The sequence below is a fragment of the Monopterus albus genome, unplaced genomic scaffold (assembly GCF_001952655.1).
Source record: "Monopterus albus unplaced genomic scaffold, M_albus_1.0 scaffold342.1, whole genome shotgun sequence".
Classification (NCBI taxonomy): domain Eukaryota; kingdom Metazoa; phylum Chordata; class Actinopteri; order Synbranchiformes; family Synbranchidae; genus Monopterus; species Monopterus albus.
The window spans coordinates 170,512-197,587 of NW_018128222.1; the positions used below are offsets into that span (position 1 = coordinate 170,512).

The following is a 27,076-nucleotide window of genomic DNA, read 5'->3' on the forward strand; positions in this document are numbered from 1 at the left end:
AGGCTCGCCAGCGTGTGCTTTGATGATAACCAGAATAGAGGTTATGCTAGGTGCAGAGGAGTTATTGAAAATAAAATATAGCCATTATCTTCTAAAAAATTGAAGTTGCTATATCACTATATAGACTTGAGAGAGAAGTGGGATGCTGTGTTGGCTTGGAACAGAGGTGCAAGGGTGGTTCACCCCAGTTTTTAGAGTAGCCGCATTTGAGCTGTTGCTCTTGTTGTGTGTAATTTAAATTGATTTAATCTTGATAAGCTCTTACCAGTGCCGCTGAGAACAGCAGCGTGGAGCAATTAGACAAGACTAATGTTTATTTTATGTGATTGTATGTAGACTATTCAAAGCACTTCTATCAAAATAGAATGCACTTTTCCTCATGTTTAAAATGATGTCTGTTTTCCTGCTTCATTATGTTGTCTCCAGATGGCGAGAATGGAAAAGAACATCCAAACAGCTGTCCTACATTTAATTGCTAATAACATAACTGATTATTGCATTGTGTTTTCATCTGAGTTATATGTCTACTGTATTTGTCCTAAGTGTGAAACTCAAATCAATGACGTGATGGAGGGCCTCAGTGAGCTCGTGTGCCTCCATCTCTATGGCACCGTAACGTTTGGACTTTGGGTGTTGTTCATTACACACGTTTGATGTATCTGCATGTTGTATTTTTATGATCTTTCCTAAGGCTTCTTCCATTTTGTCTCCCATGTGAGGGCGTTGTCCTAATCACCAGGGTTTAATGTGAATTGTCCTGACCTTTTGTAAACTCAGTTTAAAAAAAGGCTACAGTATAAGTATTATTTTGTATTTTATGGTTTGGCAATTTACATAGTGCATTTTTATGATCTCTTTATGCCTCTGTGCTGGTGATATCTGTGGCCGGAGACATTTTGTTTTTGGGTTGGGTTTGCCAATGCAGCAGGAAAACTAGGAAAAGGACTTGTCTATGACAGTGATGCTACAGATGCAGTAGTATCAGTGCAGGCATAATACCAGATTATTAAAAACAAACAGCAAGAAACAAAGACGTTTCTGCATTTCTGTTCATGCATATTGTATCTATTTCCTTGACATGTCTTATTATTAATGTTACACTTTGTATAGTCAAGGCAAGACAACTTTATTTAGATGGCGCATTTCAGAGACAGTTCAAAGTGACATTAACAACATCAGAAACAATAAGCACAGGCTGTAAATATAATTTATACATATGTTCAGTTGGTAAAATGTTACCATGTAAGCATATATTTGTCATCACTGTAGTTTCCACACTTGTTTGTTAGGCCTGCTGTGGCTGCTAGTGCAGCATGGAGAGACGGTGTCAGTTCTGATGAACACCCCTGGCCATCAGATCGTGTGCAGTGAGAACCAGAACATCTGCACGAACAACAGCCAGAACCTCAGCCAAAACCAAGAGCAACAGCCCACTGGCCACTGCCCTCTGCCTCTCTTACTGAAAAAGGTCTCTGTCCAAACATCCTGCTCCCACTCCCAAGACCTGCATTCTGGGACTGACAGTAATCATAACAAGAAGTTCTAATCCTGGATTAATGTACCTTTGAATAGGGATTCAGGGGGGTTTACTCTGGACAAGTATGGGTGCTTCATGTGTGGGAAATCAATGTGTAGATTATATCTAATGAGATTTTTCTCAGTGATGACGTGTATTACAGCACAGCTTGTGATGTAGGTAGATTTTTGTGGATCATCGGTGTGTGATCAGTGGGGCGGCTGCGGCTCAGGAAGTAGAGTGGATTCATGGACTCTAAGAAAATTCATTAACTGTCTTCCAGTTGCTGCTGAGTGGTGATGAGACATTGCAGGTGACCAGTGCTAAGTGTATTGCATCCATCCTGGTTCATTCTCCTAGTCAGTACAGTGCTCCCTTCATCGAGGCTGACGTACCTGGTGATAAACACACACACACACACACACACACATTTGGTTTCTTCCCCTTCCCCTTTTGACTCATTGTCTGCCTAAAGGTTTAAAAACTTCCCCTACTTTTTATCTTTTTGTTGCTTTCTCCGCCTCTTCATCACAGTTGAGATTATATTTGTGTTGCACCAGAATTTACCATCCTTTTATGTGTACCCTGTTCTAAATTTGCATGAAAATATGACACAGTATTTTGGTTGTGATATGATGCTGCTGCAGCAGAAGTGTATTAGGGTGTAGCAGCAGTGTTCATTTCTCTGTTTTATTTCTTTAGCTTCACACAAGTTATTTTATAGATTCTTTTTTTTTTTCCTTATAGAGTTTCTGTTTGACCGTCTGGCCAGTAGCAGTGAGGTACTTCTGTGGTCTGTCTACAGCTGTTTGCTGCTGCTGACCGAAGACCCATTATTCTTTTCTCAGTGTCACTCTGTCTATGGTGAGAAGGCTTAGACACATTAGAAAACCCTACCAAGATGCAGTGCATGTGATGTCAGACTCTCTTTAATTCTGCAGCACTTCAGTCTCGCTCCACAGAAATACTCTGAAAAACAGTTCGGCCTTCATTTACTAGTACACAGGATATCTGGTATAGCCACTCCTTGAGCTATTAGGCCCTTGTTCTAGTTCAGTATAAACATGAGATCATTACAGGAGATTCTCTGTAGCAGTAAATGAGAAAGATGTACCACTACCACTGTTCGTTTGACATACTGTACACGACTGTGTGTGTTGGTGTGTCTTTGTGCTTTTGGCCTCTATACATTTATGAGCAGGATGTTTCTTCAGCCTATAGCCTAGTAGACATTAGTCAAAGCACTGAGGTCTACCAGCCTGGTTGTCCAAAGCTGAGTCAAGTATTTCTTGCAATGTGTCTACGGTATGTGTTAGGTATTGAGTCCCTGGTGCGGAGTCTGAAGCAGGCTCTGCGGCTGACCAACCTGGAAGTGCAGAAACAAGGTCTGCTCCTGCTTTCTGAGATTCTGGAAAGGTGAGACTGGTCTGTACATTTTTCTTCTTTACCAGAATGACTTTACTGCACTGGACATACAGCTCTATTGAAAAGTCCTGCATGGAGCTTCTTTGCTCAGTGACTAAAAATTATGTTACTACACCTCAGCGGCTCTACTTTTTCAAAAGAAGAATAGACACAGCTGCAGCAAATTAAAGTAATTATGGTTTAATTAAGGTGTCCCAGTTAGCTGCAGCTGTCATCCAGGCTGACACTTCTGCAGAAAGGTCCCTGCTGCAAATGCCAGTATTGTTGTACCTACAGTGTGTATGTTAAAGGATAGTTCATCTATATCACAATAAAGCTCAACTGATAGTTTATTGTGATTTATCTGCTGATAAGACTAAAGCTGCATTGAAAGAAAATGAAGAATAACAAAGAAGACACGGCGCTGCTCAGCAGCAGTACTCGGTGATCTGTGGGTCTCAGTGAACAGATTTCAGTGGAAATGCTTTGAACTGAAGAAACATTTTGGGGCCTGTTCATGTATCACCATTAATGCCATACCCTAATTAACTCTGTTGATTTGACATAATGATCATGTGATAATGGAGTTATGCTGTAGGCCACTGAAATGTCACTACTTAATGTTTAGGTAGTAGTTGTGAAGCTTCTGCATGTTAACATCACCAGAACCACACACACATTGAAGATAATGTTTTTTAAACCATTGTATGTTTGTTCACAAACTCATCAGCATGTACAACATCAGCTACACCAACAGGGAGAAGCAGCTTCCTTTAAAACTTGTAAAATACGGTGCAGTGGGGAGTTTAATTAGGTTTATATTAACAGTCTACTGGTTTGCAGATGAAGGTGTATCACGAGCCAGTAAAACACTGTCATATTTCTGCAAGGTTGACCTAATTTTAATGGAATGTTCCAACCATCACATGGCAATGACACAGGGAATGAGAAATTTCAGATGTCGAGGGTAATTTGTCCTTTCCACTGAGTGGAACAGTAAGAACATTAGCTAGGCCAGGGCTCTTAAAATGCTGAACAAACTAAAGTGCATGTGAGTGTGTGTGTGTGTGAGAGAGAGAGAGAGAGAGAGACTGGAGTATTCTGTAATTTGGCCACGGATGTGGGTGGATGTTTTTTTTGTATGTTAGCAGCTCCAGTGCAAAGCACCAATGTGTATGTGGTCATGTTTGTGTGGACCTTTGTCATTTCTCTGCACCTTCTGTTGTGGAAAAAGTGAATCACAGCTGCTGCGGCTCTGCATCGTGGACCAGAGACATACAGTACAGTACTCTGGTGATCTTTGGATGCCAATAGGTCACTGTTGTCAAAGGGGGGTGGGGGGTTTCATGACAGCTCAGCAAAAGCCAAAGAATGGTAGATCGATGAGGAAAATGAATACTGTCATTTTTAATGTACCTTTTTTGACATCCGTATCAAAAACATATAACTAGTGAAAGGCTGCTGCCTTCCTCTGCATTTGGCAGAGTTACTGACTCATCTAGAAGTCAGTGCTAAGCCATTTTTAACTGTCTTGCTCTTGAATTGTTTGCTTTCAACAGTGATTTTAGTAGAATATATCATAGATGCCAGTCTAGGCTCTGTTTCTCTAGCTAGCAGACAACTATCTAACAGTGGCGCAGACTGTTTATACATTTTTGGTTTTTCAGGCTTCAGCACATTCAGTGTGAAACAGTAAGTCTCAGCTTGAAGTTGAGTAGGTTTGGATCACTATAGAATGGACTTTGTGGGAGAACTAGGCCTTTTAACATATAGTGGCTTCACACTTAATTGGAAGGTTAGCTACTGAATGTTTCTTGGGTGTCCTTTTAATGTTAGCTCATGCACAAAAGAGAGCTTCACCATCCAAGATGCAAAGTGTCTGTGGATGTCTATGGGTTGAAGTTGTTGGCTGCAAACGGTTTTCAACAAAAGCCTTTAGAACAGAAAATATTTATGGACTGGTTATGAATGCACTGTAATTTTAATGGGTTGTCACGGTGGTGCATATATGTGTGTCTGTGTTTGTGTGCGTTTACAGACAGCCCCCGAGTGTGCGTCTGTTCCCTAGTGGACCAGGGTTTGTGGCGGTTTCAGAGGCTGTGAGAGTCGGAGTCTCCTCCTCCTGCCTGGTTGTAGCTACACAGGCTGCCAGCACTGCCGCCATCCTTTTCAGGTATACACAGACACACATACTGTAGATAAATGACTTGCATATCATCAAGGACACTTGCACAGCTACAGTATGTCCTGAGGATTTTAAACTTTTTATTGTGATTGACATGAATGGGTGCTGTGTCTCAGTAGAGTCCTCTCAGACACGTTACTGATCAAGGACTAGTGAATGATTGAAAGCAAACGGGTACAATATCCCATTCATTTACACACACTGCCAGTTGCTTAGTCACTTTCTCTCATCACCAAATGAAAACACATACACAGTACACATAGACCACCCACATGTGTTTGCATGCTCACTAGTGAGCACATACGCAGATGCAGAAACGCAATAGACTTGTAGATAAACTGTTGTAGGTGCTGTTTGAGAGACACTCATAAGCCTGTTTGCCCATTGCCTCCTTCCCTTCTGACCTACCTATCATTCATTTGTATTCATATGTATTTAATACTGGTTTCTTTCCTCTGTATAAATGTCTGTCCCTTTTTAATTTGTCCAGACTAAACCACCAGTCCATACCAGTCCAGTACGGGGAGGTAGAAGGACTGGTAGAGGCCATCACACACAGACTCACTGAGCTGCCGCTACCCTCCGCTGGCCATCGGCGAAGCTCTGTGAGTTAGTCTTGATTTATGTTTTGTCCACAAATATAAAATGCAGAGTTATGAGCTAGGAACTTCATAAACTGGTGGTGAAGAGAACTGCCTATGCTTCCTGTCTGACACCTTTGTTGAGACTGTTTCCTGTGCTTATCACTAGACTTTAAAAATGTCACTGTCATAGCTGCTGTTGATGCTATCTGGTGTCATGCCAAGTCAGATTTTATTTGTACAGCCTGATATCACATCACAAATTTGCACCAGGGGGCTTGTACAGCATATGGCACCCTGTGTCCTTAGACCCTCAAATGAATCGAATCTCCTCCCAAAGAAGAGCAACAGAGCAGGGATCCCTTTTCTAGGACAGATGGTGCAGTCGATGTCGTGTACAAAATAAACCATCCTCATAGATTTACAGTATGGACAGTCAGAATACCAACATATGTATATTGAAATCATATCATTATGAAGAATATGATCCTGGAGGATGAGCCAGTAGACCTGGGCCACATGACCTCCCCTCCAGACAAAGACCTGGTAGGAGGACAGACTACACACAGCACTGATACACACAGGGGAAGAAAACAAAAACACATTAGAAAGAGGGAAAAGGGCAAAGGGAAGAAAGGAATATTCAGGAAAATTAACAAAATGAGAGAGAGAGAGAATAAGGGGCTGGGACTGCTGAAAGACAAGGATCCAGATCCAGACATTTAAACGGGCTCCGACAGCCGGAGGAGAGAGGGGTTGGCATTTATTCACATTCCAACTTAGCAATTACTTTAATCACACTGAGGCACAGTACAGATTCACCAAATGTCATTGGGACCTGTAAGGTGAATATTCACTGAAGAAACAGAAGGATTTTCAGTGTTTTTGAGCTCAGGTTTTAATAGAGGAGGTTTGCTTTTCTTTTTTTTAGATGAACTTTTAATGATTTCCTCCAGGAGATCTCTGGGATGATGTGCTTTGAATACAATGATTGGTGTCTTTGTGATGTGATTGGGTTTGTTTGTCTCCTGTTCTGCTTCCATTCTCTCCTCTCATCCTGTTTGTTTTTCCCCATCTCTCTCTGTTATCCTCTAGGGGCATCTGAAGGGGTCAGACCCCAGCAGCCAGATTTCTAGGTCAGAAGTCTTTGCGCTCCAGGCCCTGGTCTGTTTTCAGGCTGCCTGCAGGTCAGCACATTGTCAAGTCACATGTTCAAGTGGATAAATAGGGTCATTGTGCAAATTCAAGGGTCAGTATACTGATGCACTAATGTACAGAAAGTGTTCAGTTTCATTGTTTAATGATCCTTCACTTAAAATGTGTGCCCTAAAGCTTCGTTTGGTCATATTATTTACAACATTTGTATTAAAAGCACTTGGCTCAATTATTGTGTTGAATTGTGTGAATATTAGTGGAGTCACTGGACTAAATATCTTCAGTCAACCAGCAGCTTAGTGAAGTCTTTGGTTTGTGTGTGTGTCTGTCTGTATTCTTTTTGTGTATAAAGTTGTGTATGTGTGTGTCCAAGGTTGGCTGAGGAGTGTGCATCAGAGCCTGTTCTGAAGGAGAACACATTCACGGCGCCGTCTAAACACAGCCACACTCAGGACTCACTGGAGTCTCTGTGCCAGTGTCTGCTTCGCTGCTGCGACTCCATCTGGATACCCACCGTCATTGTGAGAGATGGACACACACACACACACACACAGAGGCTCACATCCAGTTCATCATCTTCTCATCTGAACCTTCTATCTCTCTGTCACTTACGCTTGCAACCAAACACTTGAGAAAATTATCTTGCTATGTGCCCATCTCTGTCCTGGGAAATAGGTCACACTGATTATCCTGCTCTGTCTGGCGGTTCCTCTAAATGACTACATTAACAGGCGTAGCCCCACAGCCTCTGTCCTCATTAGCTCTGTGTACACATGGACATTTGTACCTATCGATCAGTGCCTCTGCTGTAGAGCCACCAAGTGGTTTGTTTTTATTTTATTTTTTTATGAGGTTTGTTTTTAAGTTGGTTTTCACACCAACAATCAACTGGACAAAAAAGGTTTATACTTTGTATTTTGATTCTTTGCGTGTGATTTCCTGTGAGTAGAGGATGTGTGAGCGTACACCCAGCGCTCAGGTACTGCAGTACTTCTACTCCATCCTGTCGTCCCAGTTCACCCTCCTTCCATCTCTCATGCCCGTCTTTGCTAATAAACTAGGTGAGTTGGGCAACACTGCATCATATAACATCAAATTAACAGCATGCTCTCCATGATTTGGTTTTTGCTGACAGTGTATGTTCTTCCATTTGCACTGGCTCACATTGCCAGGCTGGGGGTGATGATCTTGATGAAGCTATTTTCTAGATATTCTGCCTGATGTCTGTGCAGATTGTCAGTCATCCTGGTCATTGTAAGATGAAAAAAACTTCAACTGGTCTAGATCCCTAGGTCGAAAAGTCAGTCAGAACTGATGAAGCCTGTTGGATGAGAGGTGAAACGTCTTCGGCCTAGAAATCTAGTCCAGTTGATGTTTTTCAGTATTCTGCCTGATCTAAAATGTAAGAATATTTCCTCCTTACTCAGAGGACTTCTAAAGGCTGACAGACCTTGGAATATTATAATGATGGCACACTGTATGAGAAAAATACCATCGTTGAGTAGCTGCAACAGAAGCACTGTTACTACACTGAATTAAAACATTGGATAAAGTCATGAAATATAAGACAGCCAACATTTAAATATCCTGAGTTACTTGAGGACTATTTAAGAATAAAGAATATAAAGTCTGTTAAATCACCAATCGTCACTGGTCTTGCCAGTAACATATGGCACCAACCTGTAATGCAGTGAAACTAGAGGCCTCTGTCTACAAGCTTATTTCTAAACAAGCCTGTTGTTTTAATGCAGATTTGCCAATTAAACATCTTGCTTACAATACATTTTGCTTGAAGTCTTAAATGTCTCACTAAATTAAATCAGCAGCAACAGGAGCAGTTTCACTATAAAGCTCTGTTCCCAGCTAATCATACAAAGATACGTCAACTTAATCGCATTTCATTATCCCATAATAGATTGCCTCTGAACCACTGAACCTTTATGTTTCTGTAGTAATGTTTAATGGAGTAAACGATTTAAAACGAAGACAGAAACAACAAAGCCACGAGCTGATTCTGCTCTCATCAAAGCAGGAGCTACGTAAATACCTGATAGTGTCCTATCACTGTAGGGGAGAAACTGAGCAATCTGTCCCAGGCTGGTAGTCCACATGATGAACCTCACTAACAGGAAACGTGTTGCCTCGGGCAGCTAGACAAGCCAGTGTAGCGGCATTAAAACAAAGCATAAGCTTTATATTTATGCCCCAAGCTGTTAACAACAAATAACGCTTTTCTGCAGATATGACTGAGGAGTCCTCTGCTGGTGAGCTAGTGGCTTGAAATGAAAACCTTCCTCTAATAAGTGAGGGATGCTCTTTCTCTCTGCGGCACTGAAACAGCCAAGACATTAAATGCAGCTTTATGAAATGCTTTTTCCCCATAGAGTTACACTAGTACTGTGTCCCATAACCTTCGGTGTAGCCCTCCGATTCCCCCCAAGGGTAGTTTTAGATTATCGTTTAAGGGGGAATGTAGCTTGAAAACTAATGTGGCATTAAAACAGTTTTGCGGATCATGGACCCATGGACATTACATTTGCTAGAGAAAACTGTATTATTACATTTAGATGCAGCAGATCATTTTCTGTGAGAGCAGCAACTCTCTGTAGAAATAAGGAACCACATAACATGCAGCATTTTTAAAATCAAACGTAAAGTAGGCTTAAAACCTAGGAGGACATATACTCCTTGATTGAGCTGATGTTTTGATAGATGAGCTCGTTTAGGTGTTGTAAACCCTCCTGATAGTGCTGTTAGCTTTGTTATGTACAAAATACTTTTTCACATTTGTCATTTTTAGTTGTTTTGGGACTGTGGCGCTAACCCAGCACACTGACACTGATGTTGTTAACATCATGTGCACTGTCTCATAACGGTGCACAGAGACTGAGTCATGTGACTGATTCCTGGCATAATGATGACAGGTGTTTCTTTCTCTCTCCTCCTTAGTCTGTCACAAGCCTCTATACTTTATTCCAAACCACTGAACTGCCAGACTCATGTTTACAACACTGAGCTCTTTTTTTTTTCATCAGCATGTTCTTTTGTTGTCCTTAGAGCTATACAGGAGATTTATGTGCCTTTCCTTAGTGTTCAGCTGTTTGTTGTAGAATTTATCTTGCGGTTTGTGTGTAGTTTATCATGTTTTTGTTACTGTTCTCCCTGTGATGTACTGTACTATGTAACATTACCTCACTCTTCCCTCCAGCATCCTCTGGTTTCTACCGGCTGGCTCTGGAACACAAAGCCCTCTTCTGTGTGGGAAACAGGTACAATGCAACACTGAGGACACACACTCATGCACAGCAATTACTCTTACAAAGCACCGCTGTCTGAAAGCTGTGTGTATGTGCGTGTCCGCATGTGTGTGTGTGTTAAACCACAGTGCCTCAGAATGTTTAGTTCTTATTACCATTTGCAGTCAGAGCACAGTGAACAGTGAGCCAGAGAGCACTACAGAGGTTTCTGTCATTTCTGAGGCACTCTGTCTACTTTGTTCCAATAAGCCAGCCTTCCTAGCAGCGTGTCCTTCTCAGAGCAGCGGCTCTGCAACTTCACAGCCTACTGTGTTTTTTGATTTGGTGTATGTAAGCATGTCTGCTTTTCTCTGTGCAGCTGTTAGTGTGTCTTTGCTTTTGTGTGGTCATAAATGTGGTTAACGCAGTATACTTTTGCCCCACTGTTCTAAGCGGTAATGAAACTGAGCCATACCGTATCTGTGTCACGGTATGGCTGTGTCATATTTGAAAGGACTAAGTTTAGGCACACATTGTCTTGTGTCTTGTAGTTGATTTTTCACTATATTGACCATGTACTGTGGAGGATGGCTGCAGTGTTTGCCCTTATTTCCTCTGTATTTCACTCTGCATTCTTTCTACTGTTGTTTCTTTGTAATCATGCTTAGTTTGTGTACTTCTCCTTCAATTCTTTCAGGAACACAAATCTGAATACATCGTGCTGTGGTTTTCTACAGAAACTCAGTATGTGTCTGCTTTCCCAATCAGACCCTGCTTCGGGCGCCTGCTACCACGGTATGCAAATACACATGCACATGTGAACCACACACAGAGCAACTACCCAGTTGTTCCTGTCAGTTTCCAAGCAATGATGTCATGCTACCACTTATCTGAGGCTGTTGAGCTGTTGAATAGAAGTGATGACAGTGTTCAAGATGTGCTTTGTGTGAAAAGGTCAGGTGAGGCCGGTTGTTCAAATCATATTCTTCCATAGCCAAAGAAGAAATGCTTATGATGTATAATAAGAGTAATTCTGTCTGATTACTTTGGATATAATCAGACAGTAGTAAAATGGATAGATGAAGGTAATGTTGAACAAATTAAACAGACTTTAGGTGGCATTTATTGAATGAATCAAACTAAATTGGACACAAAAAATCATCTTATTCATTTTTCTAGAATCACAGTCATAAGCTGACAAAAGTGTATTACAGTAAATAAGTAGTTTCATTAGCGTTTTTCTTCTGTATCTGTTCATGGCATTCTCTTTCTTTCTCCTCTCCTGTGCACTTTCTCTCTTCTCTTTACCTTATCTTCACACATCTATAGTGTTAAACAGGATTCTCGTCCCTAATAGCGAGGCCTGTTCTCTGAAGTCAGGTAGTGTCCTGTTCAGAAACAAGGGTCTCAACGCCAGATTAGCTGGCTCGTCCAACTGTGTCAGTGACATCTGTGACAACGCAGGTCGAGCCGTTGCTCCTGAGACTAAAGTACATTTCATTAGAACACATTACATATTGCAAGAAATTTCAGGGAAGTGAAGTTGCAACTGAGTTAAAACACATTTCAGATCAGAGGTATGTTGACACTGAGACCAGAGTTTTGAGATAATGGGATGTAAGAGTTGAGTAAGTGTGTGTGTGTGTTTGTCTGTGGGTTTGAACAATGAGCTAGTCTCCTGTTTTTTTTCTGCCTCTCAACATCTTCCTCTCTTCCATCACCGTTATCTGTTTCACTTTAATTTTCAGCCTCTTGTCTTCTCTCATTTCTCTTTGCCCTCATGTTTCTTGTTCAAAAAGTTCATTTTATCTTTGTTTTAAACTTTGTTTTCCAGGTTTAAACACATTAGTTCTGTCTCTCTTCAGCAGCTTGTTGTGTGCACTCTCCATGTCAGTGTTTTAATTGTGTCTTTTGCTGATTGAATTTCTCTTCGATATTGCTAATTAATGGTTATTAAAGTGTCACTTGTACTTTTGTGCTGCTGTCTGATAATTACCTCTCTTCTCATTTCTGTTTTTCTGCTTTGTAGGTCTGTTTGGTGTCTTTCCTCCATCATCTGTCCTCTGTTGTCTTCTTCTCTCTCCCCGTTGTCCCTTTGAGACCCCCAGTATTCCTTTGAGACGCCTTTCTGTTCTTCTTCCTGCCTCCCTTCTTAACTCTACCACCAGTTCCCTAGAGGGTGATGGCTGCATTGGTGGCTGGTGTCCTCATTTTTCTCATGGTTCCTAAACAGTGCCATTATTTCTTCCCCTTTGTGCTCAGTGACTCACCCCGATCACTGCGCTCTGTCTTGCCATGGGTCTGTAGCCTTTAGCATAATGGCCATTTCCCCCGCTGGTTCTTCCTCATATTTATCTCTCCTCTTCTTTCTGTATTTCTTTACCTCCTATTTCCTTCCTTGCATTGTTCCCTTCCTCTGGCTGATTGGTAGTCTCACTCCCCACATGTATCAGTGATCCTTAACCCTTTCTGCCATCTCCTTGTACCTACTTTGTCACTACTCTGTCCCTGCTATATTGTGATTACCTCGTACCTGCAAGAGGTTGCATTGCTCAGCACCATTTTCTCTGTTCAAGTGCCATGTTTCTGGTTCCATTCTCTTTGTTTTATTGCCTTTGAGCTATTTATTAGTTGCATCTCATTCTCTTCTCCACCATCCCTTGCACCTTTCTCTCCTCCTCTTTCTCCAACTTACTAAAGACCACCCAAAAATGGAGACCATATCGCAGTGCAGGTAGTCCTACTCTTTTATCCATTTCAGAAAAAGTTCTAAAGTCCCTGCTGTGCTTCCCCTTTGTCATCATCCATCCATTATCTATACCGCTTCTCTTGTGGAGGGTCACAGGGGGCTGGAGCCAATACTAGCAGACACTGGGCGAGAGGTAGGGTGAAACCTGGACAGGTCACCAGTCTATAGAGTCACCTTTATACTGTACCTAACCTGCATGTCCTCATTGGGGGAAGGAGCCAGAGTACTTGGAGGGAACCCCACACGGGCAGGGGGAAAACATACAACCTCCACACAGAAGTGCCCCATTCAGCCATGAGGTTTGAACCCAGAACCTTCTTGCTGTGAGGCGACAGTGCTAACCACTGTGCCGTCTTGCCCGTTGCCTCGGTCTCACTGTCTCACTGTCTCACACCGCCCCCTCCTGTCTCTCATCTCCTTTCATTCATGTTTCGATGTTTTTCTTACTGCTCCCTTTGATGTTACACCTATTATTTCACATGCTTTCTTCATCTTGTCTTTCTATTCTTTAGGGATATCGTTTTTGAAAAATGATTTTCAACTTTGCCAGATTACATAACATAGCTTTTTCAGAGAATGTTATAAATTGCATTTAAGCGTCCACGTCTCGGTTAGTGATGGATACTGGCGTTATGCTTTGATAAATCATAGATATTTGGAAAAAGTCCAAAGTCTGTGTAACCAGTCATTTTCACACCCAGATGATTTTTTTTTTATAAACCACAGCTTTGGCTTAGCTTTAGTCATATAAGTACAGAATCAATGAGTGTTGGTCTGTTGATGAAGCCTCAGTGCCTCTGCTGCTGTGCTTTACTCAGTTCAGTCCATCTTTCTCCTTCAGCCTTATCCCTTCTTCTTTCTTCTCATGTGTCTCTCTCATTCACCCTCTCTCTTTGGCCTTCTCCTCTTCCTGTTTCTCACTTTGATTATTAAACCCACTTCCCTTCTCTTTCTGTTTTATTTCCTTGCTCATCCCCCCCCAGATGCTGAGGAAGTGGAGAGTCTTCTTCTATACAGCCTTCCCTCTCTGTGCTGCCGCCTGTCAGACTGGCCCTCTGTGCTGTGTGAGGCCGTGGGGCTCCAGCTGTGTGACTATAAAGGACCGAGGGCCACTCAGTACTGTCTGGTGATAATACTGCACCTTGCCCTGCAGCAAGGAGACAGGTAGTGTGGAGCACACACATGGTCTGGCCTGGTGACTGGCTAGGCATTCTTAACACTAGTGCTTCAGAAAGCTGAAAAAGGAGAATGGTTTTCTAAATGTTCAGCTTATTAAGAGGGAAATCCTTGTTCAGTTTAATATTGAGCAGGTGTTGAGGAAAAAAAGTCATGTTCTGAGCTGGTATTTTTGTGGAAATAGAATAATTCAGTTAATATTTCAGCACCAGAAAAAACATTTCACTGATTGTTAACATTTGTTCCTGGTACTGCTGCAGATTGGTTTTGCCTGAAGCATAGTTGGATACAGAAGTACTGACTTTGTGCTGCGTTACCAGTGTCCAAGACGTGTCTTTGTTCCTGTCTTGGTGACTGCTGAGTAGCTCTTGGTAGCACTGTATTATCTGTGCTATGGAAAATGTTAACAAAACTCTTCGTACTAGTTTGTGCTCCAGTTTTATCTGTATATAAACTTAAAAGTGTGGCTACATATAAGTAAAATACAGTGTATAAGTAAGTATATATTTTATAGATAGCTATAGGTGCTTAGGAAGATATCTGACACTTTAATTGTGAATTGTCCACATTCATTATTAATCTGGATATAACAGATGTTTATTGCTTTGATGTGATGCCCCTGAAAGCAGAAAAGACAACACTTGATTTTTATTACTGCACTGAAAATACAGAATCCCGGTGGATATTCAGTGTCACATCACAGCTTCAGAATTATATAAATACATTTCTCAGTTCTGCCAAGAACCCAGCTGGTTTTAAATGTCACTGTAGCTCCCTCCCCAGCCCATCAAGGGTGTTCTTAAGTACATACAGCATTTTATGGCCTCAGCTTCTTTGGAAACTTTAATCTGTCCATCTGTGGAAGCTCGGCTGTGCATTATCCCCCCGATGGGTCAGGGGATGAGAGCCTCTCCCTGCCACTGTGTGGTCTCATCAAGATTAATGGGAGCTGTGGCCAGAGATTTACATAGCGTAGGAGGGCTGAGCGTGTGTAACCTATGCATACTACTCAGTGATAGGATCTGGGAATATTTGCATGTGTTTGTGCGTTGGTATACATTGTAACTGAATGTGTATGGGTGTATTTTTGCATGACAAAGAAATATTGCAAGACTGTGATTATCAACATGACCTGGAGCAGGTTGTCTGCATTGCACAGTGTTTGTGTGTTTGTCCGCTTTGTTACCCTCACACACTGAATGTATTTGCACAGTGTTTGTGTGTTTGTCCACTTTGTTACCCTCACACACTGAATGTATGTACAGTATGTGCTGAGTCATGTTTGACATTGAGCTATTTTTGTGTTTGCATGTTTGTATGCATTCAAATGTAAATGGCCTCATGTATGTGTATATATTGTAAGTTAGAGTTATCATTGTTGTGTGTATGTGTGTGTGTGTGCGTGTGCTCAGGCTCCTCCCAGACCAGACCGTGTTCTCCAGTGTGTTGTGGCTATTGTGCTCCGTGCAGGAGCAGGGCAGCTGTGCCCTGCCTCGCTCTGTGCTCCGCTCTACCCTCTACCTGCTGGCAGTGACACAGCACAAGAGCCCCGGCCTCGATGGGGTAACTGATAGGTTCACTGACCACTGTAACTTACAGAAGTAGTGCAGTAGATACACAGAACCATTATCAAGGCACAGTTTAAGAAAACAATATGGATTTGATGCTTTTCTGTATCTTGTAGAACATGATGCCTCAAGGCTCGTGCTCATTTCCATGCATTTTTGTTCCCTATCTGTTATGCCTACTAAAGTACACTTGACTTTTGAGGCAAGTAATCTGCCTCAATTTGAACTAATCTGTTTTATTTTCTGTTTAATGATGCAATCTCAGATTTAAAAAATCAAGTCATGTTCACTGAGTTGACCTACTAGCAATACCACACTAAGGTGTTGAGACTGTATCAAGATGCAGGAGATCAACGTGATGTTTTCCTGTGCACAAAGACAGAGAACAGCATGTGCTGGAGCTAGACTTCTGTGAGATTTAATATGGAATCCCTTAATGTGGAGCCCTCTGAATAGTCCGAATCAAAGCTTGACAGCTCATATTTTCTTTTGATGCAAAATCCATATGCTGTGGATGATTCAGCAGCAAAGAATATTAATTATAGCTTACCCTTTTTTCTCAAGCTACGCAGAACAAATAATCTTTTCTCAAAATAATTTGTTTCTTTAGCTCAAAGAACATTATGTGGAAAAACTTTGTGCAGCAGCTTGTTTGAAAGTACTTATAATACTTTATGTTAGCTATGAATATAAATAAGCAATAAATTACAGGAGGCTTCCTGTTGTGACTAAGGGGTTTAAAAGCAGCCTCACATTTGGATTGTGAAAAAATTATTTTCAAGCATCTAATTTGTGTGTTTGCTCATCTCAAATAAAGTACTTTGGCATTTTCAATCTAATCTTTCCTTACCAACATACTTAAGGCTCCCTTGAACTGCATCAGCAAGGCACTCTCCTCTTGCCAGAGCTTCTCTTCCCTCTACATTCACCATCCTGCACTCCTCCATTTCATTTATCGCTGTCCGGAGTTAGCAGAAAGGTTTGGGCCCCTGGTTTTGGAACTGTGGTTGACCAAGCGCAAACAGCACACAGATGCAGAGGAGACTGCAGTAAGTGGACAGTTGTTGCACTTCTGTCTCACACTCACATGTTACAGGTGGCTTGACTGAACACACTTGGTTCACAAATTAATTTCACCCTGAGATATGATGCATTAGTTTGTATATTAATTCCCTTTTAGTTCTCAAAAATTTGAATCAGAATAGATGAAAAGGCTGTTGGATTTCCTTCCTGGATACAGGCAGCGATACAGGAGAAGGGAGAGAGTAGAGAAAGCCAGGCAGATGAGAGGCAGGATGAGGAGCCAGACAAAGAAACCATGGAGCTCCTGAGTCTGATAGAGACGTACCCAGCTGTCATCCTGAATCTCCTGGTGAGCACCAGAAACCCCAAACAGGAAGAGAGATAGAAGACGTTGGCCCTATTAAAGTGAAGATACTTTTAAATTGTGGCTGATGTGCTGCACGTCACTGTGTATGAAACAGAAATGAGACTCATGTCCCATAGTTAGTGGAAAAACATGAGTGTTTAACCTGCATTTGGTAACTGGCTGGCTTTACTATATTAGCAGAACACTGGTGCAGACGGATAGTCCTAAAACTTGTGTCTGTTTGTCTCTGTTTGCTGTCTGAATGAGTATAGGACATGGTTAGCACAAGGGAGGCCCCCCTGGCAGAGCGAGCTCTTGGAGTGCTGCAAGTGCTTTGTCATCGTCAGAGACACTATGAGCCAGGCTTGTGTGCCCAGCTAGGGCCAGCCCTGCTCCAGGTGTTACAGAGGCTCAGTGTGGAGAACGTGGGCCATGGACCTGGACAGGGACACACTGAACAGGGTGAGAGACACAGTAGTCTTTATAGAAGTATTATGTAAAAACTACCTTTTGCGTACTTGAAGATCAGTACAAAATAATTGATTTACCGCACATTGAAAGCTTAAGTGATATAGTTATCTTTATCATGTAAGAGTTTGGCAGGCAGTGTTTTTATCAGGCTTCCTGGAGATGTGATAAAGGCTGTAACAGCAGTTTTACTTTACACGTCTACTAGCAATTCATAACAAATGCAGAGATAAATGGCATCATAAAATTGTGATGCACCTGCAGTGCAGTGATGAGGCAGTAATGGATTCTTAACGCAATCAAGAAGTTTTGAATGTTATCCCAACTTTTAAGTGACAGAACAATCTTTAAGTACACGCTCTCTGTTGTTGGAGGCAATCACATCTGTGTACTGTGGAAGCAAACGTATTCACACTACTGTAGATGCATAGACACACAGACACACACATACAGACCTATTGTTTCTTCAAATTTAAATCACACCGATCACTGTGATACCATTTTAGGAGGTAACTTCCTCATGAGCCATAAATAGTCCCTAGAATTATTGGAAAAGGTACCTTCTTTTTTTTCTGTGTCTGCACTGCAAAAACAGAACAATAATAGTTATTAGAACGCCATTTTGAGGGATTTTATTAGCTTTTACTTCAGGGTGGGTACTCTCCACACACAATAGGAACCATGAGTGATGTGCTGTATGAGCACTTCAGCTGCAGCAGTGCTAATTGTCATTGTTTAGAAAACTGTTAGCTGTGTAAACAATAGCAATCAATAGCCATCACCAGCAGCATGGGGACCTGAGGTCCACCAGCAGAAGCCTCTGCAGACGGTTAGTGGCTCCTTATACAATTAACCTTAGCAACATACAAAGAAAATACTTATCAGTAATGTAACGTCACTATGTGTTACCCATTGTGAGCTTGCTGGCTAATCGCTAACAGTTGGCCAGCTTTTAGTGTTACGTCACTTCAGCAGTCCTACTGCCGGTGCGAAGGCAAACAGAAAAAAGCCAGTGAAGGTGTGTAGCTCTTGGGGGGGTCTCCCCAGTGGGGTAGTCCCTTGAACTGCATCCCTGCAACTGTTTGGTCCGAAAGCACCTAATGTGTCACTTATTTGGTCTTTTAATGTTGACGGCTAGGCTGTTGTCTATAAAAGTTTAGTGGCCTCTGCTGTGGTGACACTTTACCTCCTTAGGAAAGTCCATTTTCCTTTCTTCTACCTAAAGTTTGTTCAAAGTTCTTAGTTCTTATCATAGACACAGGTTTGTTCAATAATACATTCATAACTTCCTGACACTTCTGGCTGCAGGATCTATCCTTGCAGTAATACGTTCAGTTAGTCACACAAAAGAATATCAGCCACTTTTCAAAATTTTATACAACAGTCACTGTATTGGTTTGATATCTCATAAATGCACAGATCCAGTTAACTGCAGCTTCAAGATTGAGGCAAATGTTGCTGCTGACTCCCCTGGGGTGACTTTTTATGATGCCGGAGGCAGTTTTTTGTTTGGCTGTTTTGCTTCAGTTATATAACAAAACCTTGTATATTAAATAAAACTGTCGCTTCCCTGCTCAACACAAGCTCATACACATAATCACACACAGACCCACTGATCCGCACGCTCACAGGTTTACCCTGTGGGCTCCTACACTGTGAGATGTAATAGAACAAATTCACCCTGACATTCTTTTCTTCTCCTTTAGTTAATTAAATCTCAGTTTTATCGATGACCAGCAGCAGCAGCCACACTGGGACTCATTGGTCTCAGTTGCCCGCCTCTTCATATTGACTGAAAAGATATATTTGATTAGGAAAAGCTATTCTTGGCTAAAAGTCTTTCTACATAATTCCCACTACATGGTGTGCCTCACATATTGTACAACCAAAAAAAAAAAAAAAACATTTAACCAAAGCATTGCAGAAAACACTTTGCACCTTACCAAACAATTTAGTTCAATTATACAGACTTTCTGGTTCCTAAAATACCAATTTTCACTTCATAAAATGATGTTAACTTGTCAAATCCATCAGCGTTTCTTGCTGTTACCACAAATGGCTGTTGGCCTAAATAGAACACGATGTAAACTTTAACAAGTAGCGTCTAATTAAAAAATAAGGAAGCAAATATAAATCTGGCTCCACACTCTGTGCCAGTGTTTACTACTTAATTAATTGTTGGACTTTTTGGTATTCTGTGCTACGGGGACAGTTGGATCAGTACCCGGGTGGTACATCACGCCGCCCCCCTGGATGCCAGTACCTCTGGCTGTAGTCCCAAGTGCATCGTAAAGGGAATTGTGCATTCCAATCAGATTATTCATATTAATTCTTTAAAATCCTTCAAAACTTTAATATGACCTCATCCTCCGCTCCACAAATTTGATCTGAGAAGGCCAACAAACTATGATTGAGATGAGTATGGCGTCACTGGGGAAAGGGACGTCTGGCCCGCGACCCCACCCAAGATAATGGATGGATTGATCCAGTAGTACAGTGAATGGCTGTTCAGTCACTAGAAATGTAATGTTTTGGTTTTGATTTTGTTTCTCTCAAATATCAAAATACACAAAATTCTATCCCATAACACAACTGAAATATAAACAGAACATTGCATTATGTTAGTTCATGTGTAGGGTACGTGGCTTGTGGTGGCCCTGTTTCTCCAGGCAGACTCCGGTTATAATTGGAAAGTAATCACAAAGTCTCTCCCAAGACATGGTTAGTTTTAAATTGAATTGAAATGGCAAAAGAGTTCCCAGAACACTGTTTCTTCTGTTGTGTGAAGGAAAGACCTATTAATGCTCTGTTAAAACAAACCCTCCCAACATCCTTTGGGAGTTCTGACTGTGGGATGTGAAACACTTGTTTATCTAGATTTCTCCCCCTGTAGGAAGCATGTGGTGTTGATTATGTTTTCACAGCCTGTATTATCAGTGTGTACTACATTGTTATACTGGGGTTTTATACACTTGTATATGTTTGAGGCAACTCTGCTTCCTGTTTACTGTCATTGACTTGACATCTGTTTAGACAGTTTAGTAGTACAACAACAGTAATATATCATCCCAGTACAAGTTCAGGTTAATTAATGTACTGTAGAATAGTCTTTTTGTTGATAATCTTACTGTTGTTTAGTGTTGGTTTGCTCTTTGTGAACTTAGACACTGGATTACAGCTTCAGTTCCTTGTCTGCATATCTGGTGCTGTAATGTGCTCCTGGGCGAGGTGTTTGCCAGATGGCATTATTATGTCTGTTTGCTTGACCAGGTTAATGAACACAGCTGAAGGGCACGGCACCAGTGTGCCGGTTGAGGATTCAGACACTGTTGCTGTGGTTAGCCTCTGCTGGCTCTCTGCTGGCTCTCTGCTCATCCCAGGTCCGGTGGGGATCGCAGGCCATTATCCCCACACATGTTCCAGTTCAGCCCGCTGTAATTTGCATTGGTGTACACTTTATATTAGCCACTAATGTGGCAGGATCCCAAGGGGGAATATTTTAATGTTATGCACTACAACAGTGAAAGAAGTACAGTATGTGGATGATTCTTCTTCATGATCTTCCTCCAGGGTTTTTCCTGTTGAGAACTCCTGGCTTTTGTCTCCTTGCACCTCATCTCTGCTTTCTCTCTGTGTTTTTCACCAGCTTTAACCCTACCCTGGACCCAGACCCAGAATATTGTTGTTTATGTGTTTTTTTGTTTGTTTTTTTTGCTTCATCTCGATGATCACTGTGTGTTACAGCCAGCAGAACCTCGTTCCACAGCTCTACCAGTCCATGTAATATACTCCGGCTAATTTTAAACACTCCTTATCATTCATTGTTTGAATGGTGTCAGTTTGAACAATGTAGTCTATTTTGGCTTTGCTGAAAACTTCTGTGGGAACATCAGGTTCTGAATCAGTAATGAGGTGAGGTGAAGTATCAGGCAGTCTCTCATGTGCAAGACTCCCTCACCTTTCTGTCTCTCATGCTCTTCACTGTTTTATTAGTTTATCTTCTCTCTCCCTCAGCGTTTTCCTTGTGCTCATATTTATTTTTATATGCCTGCCTATTTATCCCTCTTGTCTCTTGCCCTTTTCACAATTCTGTTTACAGTCGTGTTTTTTCTCTTTGTTTAGCAGTGAACTCACTCCCTCTGGTGCTGAAGCTGCTTTGTGTGACGCAGGCCAGTGACCTGCCTTTATCTTCCTCCTACAGCAAGATGGATGGGGTGCACTTCAAGCTGCTCTACCATGGTGAGGTCAATAGGAGCTGCTGGCAGGTCATCCTAAGCCTACATTACATCCCCTCCATTCAGCTCTCATTCATTAGCATAGACACACAAACAGTTTCCATACATAGTCTGCATATTCAAATAACCATCGTACATTAGGGGCAGGTTTAATAAAGCACTTGCTAGATTACTGGCACACACTCAAACACTTTCTTATACACTCAGATGCTCAGAAATGCTACAATAAAGACTCGCGTCACATTTAGTTCTGTGCAGCGATGCATGCAAACTACTCTTCTGTATGATACATGCTCACACAGATAGTTACATGCTCCCTTACAGACATACAATCATCTATTGCCTGTACAAAGACATCTCTCTCTATTCAGCACATGGTCTGCATTCAACACCTCCCTCTGCATGCACCCGTGTTCCTTCCTAAATGAAGGCCTCGCTCGTCTTTGATTTAATATCATCAACAGACCTATTCAGAGGAGTGCTGGCTGCTGATGAAAATTTACTAGACATGTCTAGCATATTAGAACTCTAAGCATATTATTATTCAAGTGGAATTTGCTTTGCTTTTTGCCTTGATGTCAACACCCCTCGTCCCTCTGTGACTTACCACTTGGGTTTTGAGTATTTACTGTGTTAGTGAAATCTCATTCTGAGTTGTTAGTTATATTTTCCAGCCTCTGGTGTTTGACATTTTCACTGGCAGATCAGATTATTCAGATTTTGCCGACCAGTGGTAGACACGACGTGACAGACATTAAATGATGATGCTCATTAGACTTGATCTGTCTGTCACGTCTTGTCTCGATGTCTCTCTCAGGTGAAATGTTTGTCAAATGTTTTTGAGAGCACTGCAGATAAAATATTAGACAAGTGAGCCATTGGTTTGAACGTGTGTGTGTGTGTCAGTGAGTAATATAGCAGGAAGACTGAAGCCTACGGACACAGAGAGTCTGCTGCCTGCCTTCAGCTACCTGTACTGCTGCCTGAGTCTGTCCCCTGCACACTGCAGTGACAGAGGTTAGACACACTCTGCCTCTTTCTCTATCGCTACGTGTTTGTCTCACTCTCTTTACCCTCCCAGCGTGGCATCTTTTACATCCTCTGCCTCAGTTTTGTCGCTTTCAGTTCATTTCTCCTGCTGTTCTGACAGCGGTGGGAGGCTGACCTTGACAGAGGAAATAATAGAATATACTGTATATACGGGCTGACACCGCCTTTACATAAATAATGCACAAACTGGCTCAGCTCTTGACATCGCCTTAGACTCTTGTACACATAGCCTGAGAGCTTGTCACACATTTGCACAAAAGCAGGAGAAGTGCTCAGGGTTTGTGTTGCACCTCACTGACCCTAAATAGATGTAACCCACAGACAAAACCACACAAGTGTAGACCCACCAACACAGTAACATGAACACTAAGTTCAGAGCCCTCACACACACAATTTATTTTGTTTAACAGATAATAGAAAAATAAAAAGAAAGAGGAATCTGCCCTTAAAGGTTTTACAAGACATCTCTGTTCAAGAGAAGAAAAACTCCTGAATTCTAAAAAGCCAATGTCAGATTGAATCAGTCAGCCAAAGTATAGACAAAATAGTTTCATTATGGAACTGAATGACTGAATAATTTGCTGTCAGCTGCCCTTAAATAGGATGAATCATGTCACATTACACTGTCTCTTACCATAAATATATTAATTTTATTATTTATTACCTACTGTAACTCATTTCCCTGAACAAGCTTCAAAGGACAAACCTGTCAGTAGTGAGCTGGTTTGTAGTTCATAAGGCGAAGCCAGTGGCCAGCAGTGCTACTGGGAAACAAAGCTAATTAGGCCCTTAGCAATGCTTTGCTCCCTCCACTGCAGCCTACCTGCGTTCGCCATCTCTCACGGTGAGTTTAGAGATGCTAGTTATTTCAGCCTCAGGCTAGATGGTGTTTCAGCTGATGGTGAGGAAGACAGGAATAGGTCTCATCCCTCTATCTCAAGGCAAAACATATTAACTATGTGTTTCATGATAGTTTGTCCAATACTTACAGTTGACCTGGCTTGTTGCCTATATACTGTATGACTCCAATATTAGGCTAATGATTTCTCTTGTATTCTGTTCATTCTTGCAGATGCAAAAGCCTACTTGTATTTTGTATATTAGGTCACATCAAAAGATATGTACTTGGTCAACACTGAGGTGGCAAATTTCAGTTGCAATAAGATATGACTGTGTGTGTGTGTGTGTGTGTGTTTGAGCACTTGAATATGGGCCTGTGTAGTTGTTAATTTTAATAAGTTTATCTCTTTTATTGTTCTACTGGCCTCACTGGTGCCACAGAAAGTGTGTGTCTTTATTGCACAGTTGTGGGTGGATGTCTGCAGCACATCACTATGCAGCCATCCAGACCAACTGCTCTTCACAGACACCACGATAAACACGTGCCGATCCCATCAGTGTGATGACTTAGTGTCTTCTCCTCCCCAGCTGTATCCATGTTGCTCTCCAACAGTGGACTGATGGACCAGCTGCAGACAGCCCTCTCTTCCGCCTCCTCCGAAGCATCCCTCTCTTCATCAGCTTGTCTTCCTTCAGCCCTGTTGTGCTGCAGCCATCTACTCTTGTCCTCCCTCATTACCTTGCAGCACTTTCACTCCGCCCAGGTACACGCTGCAGCTCAGCTTCGCTCTTATCACAACTTCAGGATAGACGTTCACACAGTCGATGCACGGTCAAGGGCAAGACACAGAACATTCAGTAAAATGGGACATAGATTCAAGTGTGGTTGCAGAATACAAAATGCCAGTTGGATTCATTTGATAAATATCACAGTAAGACTGTGGTATAAAACAATCTCTTCTCTGTGCTCTGCTCTCACTACCGGGGTAATGCATTCTTACTTGCAATTAGATTTTTAGTCCTAATCTTGTTATTCTTCTGACTCTCTCCTCTCCCTTGTTTTCTCTTTCTTTCTACATCATTTAAGGTCCACAGGAACATCAGCTGGAATCTGCACACAGCTGTGCACCGTCTCCTTGTTCAGAAAAGAAACACAGACAATCTCTTGCTAGGTAACAAACTCAGAATTTTATGTGATAATTATTTTTGGAAGACTGCTGCCCTTATAGACAGTAGATGCCAAAGCAGTTCACTAGTGCTGCACTGCAGGAGCTAATGCTTAAAGCAAGTGTATCTAACCTACTGTATGAACACTTTAGTTTCCCAGGTTCTCATTTATATGTGAACAGCTCGTGTTTTCTGTTGTTTTTTTTTTTTTCATTTTGTCTTTGTCCTCCCAGTTTTGCTTATTCTGTCCATCTCTTCTCAGCCTCATCCTTTCTGTAATTTGGTGCTTCTCTATTTTACTCTGTCCAGTCACAGACACACTACAGGGTGTGTACAACCAAAAATAATTCAAAATATGTCAGTGGTGTTTGGTTCAGGGATGCCTAACCCTGATTATTGCAACAAATGTCCATATACTGTGTAAACCTCAGGACAGACTGAGGTTCTAGTCATGGACTCTTCCACAAGTAAGAGTAAGTAATATTTATCTCCTCGGCAGAGGCAACCAAACCCCAGGCATACATTTCACACACTTTCATTATATTAAGTGGCCCCATATCCCCTTGCACCACTCGGAGACACATCATCCCTGCTTCTCCTGTGTCTCTGTCTGTCAGTTGGATAAGTGGCCTGTCAGGGTTGCTGTGATGTATTGGCTCCCTCCCTCTGCCTGCCTATCTCTCTGTCTTTCTCTCTTTCTTTCTTTCTCTTCACTCCCTTACTCACTCAGCCTCCCCTCTGTCTTCTGTCTTCTTTTTTTATCTACCTTATGCTTCTCATTCTTCCTTGCTTCGTCCATCCATCTCTCACTCTCTATCTCTGTACTGTCTCTTCTGCTGCTGCTAATTGAGTTCTCCCTCCCTCAGAGAGCTCTAATCTCACTGTACATGGCATAAGTGCACTTCAAAAGGCTGGCAGCTCTCAGTTTGGGCCCCACTGTGTTATAGCAGTCATTTTGGCCATGTCTCTCTTTATCTCTATCGCTGCTTTGGTTCTTCAGTCTTGCTAGCCTTCCTTCAACCCCGTCTCACACGCTCTCTACACTTGGCACCGATAACTCCCTTCTTTCCCTTCCTTTCTGTCACATGTCAGTTCAAAACTGATCCTCAGTTTGCCTCAGCTGTTATTCTGCCTCTCATCTCTGCTTCTATTCCCCCTGCTACCTGCTTTTATCATCTTTTAAATTTCAAACTTCCAATTCTCTGTGTTCACTCACTTTTTTGTGCTGTGAACCTGATTCTCCTGTGGCCTTCCCCTGCACATTTGTTCACTTTTCCTTCTTCCTCTTGCTCTGCTGTGTTCAGGATTTCTTCTTCCTCTAATAATTCCCACTGACTTTGTAGCCATTCACCTGTTCTCCTTTTCTCCCTCTCTCTGCCACACTGTCATTCCAGTCAGCTACCTCAGGTTGCTGCAGGCTTTACTTGATGTTGACCTGGCATCACCAGTGATGTGTGTGAGCTCTGGTCCTGGCTTGGTTGGGCCCAGACCCCTGGGGGTCGAAGACGGAGCTTTGTACCCTCTTGGCTCTAGAGGGTCCCAGTGCCTCTCCACTGTTCTCAGCGGACTTCTTTTGCAGGTTGTAGGAGTTGATATTTGTGTGTGTGTGTGTGTGTGTGTGTGTTATAGTCATTACAGACTCACAGTGGACATTTACGACACAGTGAAGATCGATGCAGGCCTGAGCCAGGACTCTTTTAAAACTGAGGCTGTGGGTTTAATCCTCAGGTAGCTCGGTGAATTTTAATTCCAAAGGAATGATACGTAATGTTTAAGAAGCACTGCTCAAATGGTCCTGACCAAACGGTTCAAGGAATCAGTGTGTTGTGAAGTTTTGATCAACGCTAAGTTTTGATGTTTGATACCTGAAGAAAAGAGTCAAAAATGCCAAGATATCAAGTTCAAGTGTGTCAGGTCAAACAGTTCAGGGTGTGTGAGGACTCATAGGAGAGAGACTCGCGGTAGTGTTTGACCGGTAAGATATAACAGTTGTACAGCCAATCTCTAAACACTGGAACACATAGCTCAGTTGTTTTTACTGTTGAACCATCTTAAGAGCAATATGGATTTCACATCAAAAGATATACTTGATTCCACTCCAGGGACTATCAGTGCAACACTGGATTTCCCACTTTTCCTGTTTGTATAAAGCAGAAACAACAGAGAACACCTACAGTAAATTCTGTGTTGTAATGAAGGGTGGAGTGATATCAGATGTGTAGTTTTCAACAAGTGATGGTGATAACGTTGGCTTTCACGGGGCTTGGTGGACAGAGATTCATTATGAGAAGCTGAAGGAAATTCCACAGCCATTCTCTAATGCAGTCTTTTATTTGTATTTCTATAAACCAGCAAATATTGACTTTCTTGGGATTGT

At 42.0% G+C, this 27,076-nt stretch overlaps 1 protein-coding gene across 6 annotated transcripts in view; it reads left to right on the forward strand.

Moving 5' to 3' along the window:
- Window positions 1–27,076, forward strand: part of mei1 (meiotic double-stranded break formation protein 1) — a 54,705-nt gene that overhangs the window by 11,779 nt on the left and 15,850 nt on the right. For 4 of the 6 annotated variants that reach the window (XM_020624996.1, XM_020624995.1, XM_020624999.1 and 1 more), the window contains 21 exons: window positions 1,290–1,468; window positions 1,800–1,914; window positions 2,264–2,380; window positions 2,833–2,932; window positions 4,959–5,093; window positions 5,596–5,710; window positions 6,782–6,873; window positions 7,215–7,362; window positions 7,791–7,902; window positions 10,050–10,110; window positions 10,775–10,872; window positions 13,810–13,990; window positions 15,415–15,565; window positions 16,434–16,619; window positions 16,811–16,942; window positions 17,212–17,401; window positions 21,530–21,646; window positions 22,549–22,659; window positions 24,121–24,296; window positions 24,620–24,704; window positions 26,094–26,278. In XM_020624996.1, the coding sequence (XP_020480652.1) occupies window positions 1,290–1,468; window positions 1,800–1,914; window positions 2,264–2,380; window positions 2,833–2,932; window positions 4,959–5,093; window positions 5,596–5,710; window positions 6,782–6,873; window positions 7,215–7,362; window positions 7,791–7,902; window positions 10,050–10,110; window positions 10,775–10,872; window positions 13,810–13,990; window positions 15,415–15,565; window positions 16,434–16,619; window positions 16,811–16,942; window positions 17,212–17,401; window positions 21,530–21,646; window positions 22,549–22,659; window positions 24,121–24,296; window positions 24,620–24,704; window positions 26,094–26,278 (2,786 nt within the window). The remainder of the gene's footprint in view (window positions 1–1,289; window positions 1,469–1,799; window positions 1,915–2,263; window positions 2,381–2,832; window positions 2,933–4,958; window positions 5,094–5,595; window positions 5,711–6,781; window positions 6,874–7,214; window positions 7,363–7,790; window positions 7,903–10,049; window positions 10,111–10,774; window positions 10,873–13,809; window positions 13,991–15,414; window positions 15,566–16,433; window positions 16,620–16,810; window positions 16,943–17,211; window positions 17,402–21,529; window positions 21,647–22,548; window positions 22,660–24,120; window positions 24,297–24,619; window positions 24,705–26,093; window positions 26,279–27,076) is intronic. The other 2 variants (XM_020624997.1, XM_020625001.1) reach the window with 2 other exon arrangements.